The sequence below is a fragment of the Spea bombifrons genome, chromosome 13 (genome assembly GCF_027358695.1).
Source record: "Spea bombifrons isolate aSpeBom1 chromosome 13, aSpeBom1.2.pri, whole genome shotgun sequence".
Taxonomy (NCBI): domain Eukaryota; kingdom Metazoa; phylum Chordata; class Amphibia; order Anura; family Pelobatidae; genus Spea; species Spea bombifrons.
In genome coordinates, this window is record NC_071099.1 from 8,527,790 (window position 1) to 8,532,957 (window position 5,168).

Sequence of the window (5,168 nt, forward strand, 5' to 3'; positions counted from 1 at the left end):
GCTCATCGAATTTCATGAGTTGAAATTCATTGCCAGAAAAAGAATGCGTCACAATGGAATGAAAATTATATTTGAAGCCATTTTGCACTCCGTGCACAAGTCTTCTAAAAATGGTACTGATACTATTGTTGCATCTTTTCTTTCAGATAAATATTTTTACTGTTTTTAAGTCTGCCATGCAAATCTTTATATAAGCAGTATATTACTCTTGATATGGATGGCATCTTTGTATGGATGCCTCTGTTTGTAAATATATTAATGTACATTACACAGATTTAATGACATTGCTATTTATTTTATGCACAGTATGCACTCAATAATCAATAAACACCACAATGCTACAGTCTATGCAGTGATGTATTTTAACAGAGACGGTTTTTATTTGATTATATACATATACAAGAAAATAGTCAAAGAGTAGATAAAACAGAGATTAATGGCAATTTACACAGTTGCACTTAATACATCAGGAATTGAAAAGGTCAGCATTGTTTTACAAATAATCACTATCTCAGGTATCTTTTGCCCCCACCATATAGGCTTCTTCTCTCAAATGTCTGTAAGCACAGTAAGAACATTAAACACATAATTTACCTAATTTACCTAATGTGCTAGTAGCAAGATTGCTGCCTATGTTTGTAAGGATCCATGTGCTCAACAGTACCTGTTTCAATAAATATTTTTTATAAAGAAGGATTACTGTAATTTTCTCTTCATACCATGTCAAATATTTGTTGTCAAACATCTTTCTTTTGAATTATGAAATGTTACTTGCATACTGTGTAGAATGCCTTATGTGAAGATATTTCAAGATACAAATGTATTATAATAATAACAAATATACAAAAATATGTTATATCTGCATGGTGAAGCTGCTTGTGTCTATTGCAATGGAGCCTCTGTTGTATTTACAGTCCTTAGCCCATTTGCCTCTTGAGGTGCATCGTACTTTCATCAGTAGAAGCAGAACATCCTTTCTGAACTTTACACCAACAAATGCATAGAGAATGGGATTGAGAGAACATCGGATAAATGCTAGGCTCCTGGTGATAATAAATGCAATATCTTTATATTTTCTCACTGAACAGGTCATCTGAACACTTTTCAGTAGGTCAGTGGTTTCTAAAAAAGTGACCAGTGTATGTGGTAGCTGAAAGACTACAAAGACAATCACAAGGGAGATAATAACCTTAAGGGCTTTGTTTTTCTCAAAGCTCCTAGCAGACATCAGGGTCTTAGCAATAGTGGAATAACAAAACAGCATGACCAAAAAAGGGACAATAAACCCTAGAGTTATTTGGGAGAAATTGCTAATACCTTTTACCATGGTGGTGACATCTTCTGGAAAAATCATACTGCAAACACACACTTCATCTAAAATCTGAGAATGACTATAAATGAACTGAGGTAGAGTGAGTAAAACAGACACCACCCAAACTATTACAGAGATTATCTTGCTGTAGTAGATGGATTTATGCCGCATTCTATGTGCCTCTACTGCTCGAACTATCTCATTGTATCTGTCCAGACTAATAAAGGTCAAGAAGAGGAATCCACTGAAGAAATTAATAGAATACAATCCTTCAACGATCTTGCACATTATATTCCCAAAAAGCCATCCTTTAACTGCATTGGTGGCTATGAAGGGAAGTGTCATAAGTAGAAGGAGGTCAGCCACTGCTAAGTTGATCAAATAAATATCAGTCATTGATTTGATTTTTCTGGAAAAGTTGTAGGTAACAAGAACAAGACTGTTTCCAGACACGCCAATTAGAAAAACAAGGGTGTCTATGCACAGTTGAAAGATCCTGCTGAATTCCTGTATTTCATTTTTATTACAAATTTCTGACACCTCATTGTAATATTCAGAAGGTAAGAAGTCATTAGCAGCTGTAGAAAAGTCTTCATAGTAGTTCAAAGTCTGAAAAAAAGCACAATTTATCAATACAACATCCAGAACAAGCAAGCTCTTGACCATTTTCTCAAACTTTACCACCCAATACAATTGAACAACTACACTGTGACTGAAGGCGTGTGGACACAAGACAAAACACACATTATGACCAAAACTATGTGGCAACCCCTACTAATTATTGGGTTTAGGTGTTTGAGTCCCATCCATTGCTAACAGATGTATAAAATCAAGCACATAGACATACCATGTCTATAGACAAACATTGGCAGTAGAATAGTTCACACTGAACAGCTCAGTGACTTTAAATGTGGTGCATCTATAGGATGCCACCTTTGCCGATGACTTTTCTGCCCTGCAAGATCTGCCTTGGTCCACTGCAAGTGCTATTATTGTGAAATGGAAGTGTCTGTATATTGCTACAGCTTTGTATATAAAAAAAACAAAAACCTCTCATTTATATTATGTTTATATATTTGTTGCAAACTTTATTATAAAGAGACGCGCAGTTTTTTTTGTATACACTGTACAGCCAATACACTGTTTGGTAGGCCTCATTTTACACATTTGTATTATTTGAGCCTGGGACTAGCTTAGCGCACCAACATTTTCCTTTTCTCTGCTTGCACATATGTGAGGTTGTTGGCTCCTCATTTGGGAGGTTTACTAGCACCTCCCCCAACACATTTATAAGGTTTTGGTAGCAGTATAAACTACTTTGTGTGCCCACTATGTAGGAGGTGAGAGTAGGTTCTTACCCTACTGAGAGTGTGCCTTGACATGGCGGGTGAGCATAATTGTACTTTGGCTAATTCATATAACCAAAACTTCTTATTTTTATTATGTTTATATATATATGTTGCCAACTTTATTAGAGTGAGAAGCGCAGGCAGTTTTTATTTGTTGTCCTTGTAAATAGCGGGATGCTATGACGTGAGAATGTAAGCATCAGGAGGTAGAAGCGCTGAATGGAGTGACGGCTTTGAGTTGCCACTCCAAGCAAAACTTCATCAGACGGAGTGCTCCCTGCGAAAAAAGTGTGGCCGAACCTAGCATCTTGGAGGGGACCACAAGAAGCAGTAATCGCAATCAGATACGTACCCAGCCAAATGCATATCTGCTATATCCTTCACTACTATAACTATTATAAAATTCTTGTTATAGTATAAATAAAAAACGCAGGAGTAAGAAAAGAGGTCAGGGAGCAGGAGAGAGGATGAGGAAGGGAAATAAGGGATGAAAAATAAATAAATATATAAATAAATAAATTACTAGGTACCCTCTAAAACTCTCCCCCTATATATTGTTTTCAGCCAGCTACTACCGCTTAAAATGGCTTCTGAACTCTCCCAAAATAGGAGAGACAAAGAGAAGGATAGTAAAAAAAGATGATAAATTTGAAAAGAGAGTTTTAGATTATTACAGTCAATCAAAACTCTAATGGAGGACACATATCTATCAGATCCTGAAACTACAAGCACGCAAAGCAGTTCTGACCCATTAGACATTAATTACATTACTGAAAACTTCCTTCAAAAATGCTTTTAAAACCAAGCCCATACACTAACAATAGAAATAAAAAGGAATTCTGTAGAACTAAGAGAATGACCCTGCTGATACTTCACCAATAAATAATTGGTGCGCATTTAAAACGGTATACATGGGTCACTTTATAAAGTTAGAAGTTCAAAAAAAGAAAAAAATCCTCTTAAACCCTTATATTCAATATGACAAAACTGCTCAAGAAGTGAAAAGGAACACCTCCCATGAAAAATACTAAGGACTTCTAAACCTTCAAGAAGAAATAAATAAACTTCTAAGAGCTAAAATAACTAGAAACATGGAGAAGTTAAAACCAAGGTTTTACTATCAAGGCAACAGAACGAAGATGATGATGAGTAACAAACTTAAAAAATAGAATAATACCATCAGTACATTAATAATCAGTGGGAAGACTATATTACACCTGAATGAAATCGGTCAAGCCTTTAACAAATATTATGAAACACTATACAGTCCCCTGAACAAAACATAGGATCGAAAACTATCTAAAAAGGACAAAGATACCTCAAATATCCTAAGATCAAAGAGGTAGCATCAATAAGCTGATTACTGATCTAGAAATCCACCAGATAATCAGGAAACTCAAAAAAATACAAAATTCCGGGCCCTGATGGCTTTAGTAACCTTTTTTTAACAATATTCTTCCAATATTAAAACAAGGTAAAGACCCCACAAAATACCCAAAATTATAGACCTATTTCATTACTTGAATATCATTGATATTAAAATATATGCTGTTATAGCTGAAAGAATGAAGGCGATTGTAGATAATATAATCAATCAAGACCAAATAGGTTTTCACCCCAATAGAACAGGTCGGATATTAAACATCCATAAAGTAGCGGGAAAAAAGAAATCACATTGCATTAACTGGGAATTACAGAGGATGGGCATCCAAGACTGGATCTACCGAGCAATAATGGCTCTCTATACTAATTCAACAGCAAGAACTAACAGCCCTAATATCTGTTCAGACTAGTTCCACCTTAAAAAGGGAACCATGTCTCTCACCCCCCCTCCTGTCCTGAAACAGAAAAGGAGAAACAAAAAATGTTTATTCATTTAAAAAATAATAAAAAAATCATTAAAATAATAATATAAATAATAATAATAATAAAAATAATAATAATGTGAGCTGTGATGTCATTGTGACATCACTGGCATGTTCAGGAGGGCCCTAAGAGGACCTCTAACCATAAAAAATGCAAACAAAAATAAAATAAAATTAAAAAATTTAAAAATATATATAAAAAAAAGATAATAAAAAAAAATTAAAAACCCTAGCATTGCCCTAGCATAACATCTAGCCAGTATAACCCTCCTGCCCCCGTTCACAACCCCCAAACCCGTTAAGCCCTAGGCATAAAAATTATACAAAAAATGTACACCTTATAGTATACTCCCTGGTGCTGGGAAAGTATGGAAAATCTATATAAATTAGGTATTTCTGAAATCAGGACACCTGAATTGATAAACTTGGAGGGAATTTTCCATCACTTTACCTAATTTTGTGAGGATTCAGAGGGAAAATTAAAAAAAAAAAAGTTTTTTTTTCTAATTTTCGCTAGTTTTTACTAAATTTCTCATTCTAAATTTTCAGCTAATCATCCAACTATGGTATTAAAAGAAAGCTATATCTCTCCTTGAAAAAAACAATATATAGTTTACATGGGTACACTATTCACAGGAAAAG

General features: G+C 34.6%; 1 protein-coding gene across 1 annotated transcript; it reads right to left on the reverse strand.

The window, feature by feature from the left end:
• Positions 1–853: 853 nt before the first annotated feature.
• On the reverse strand, positions 854–1,978 carry CCR10 (C-C motif chemokine receptor 10). Its single transcript, XM_053453811.1, has one exon. The coding sequence runs from the start codon at positions 1,976–1,978 to the stop codon at positions 854–856; it is 1,125 nt and encodes a 374-aa protein (XP_053309786.1).
• Positions 1,979–5,168: the final 3,190 nt, after the last annotated feature.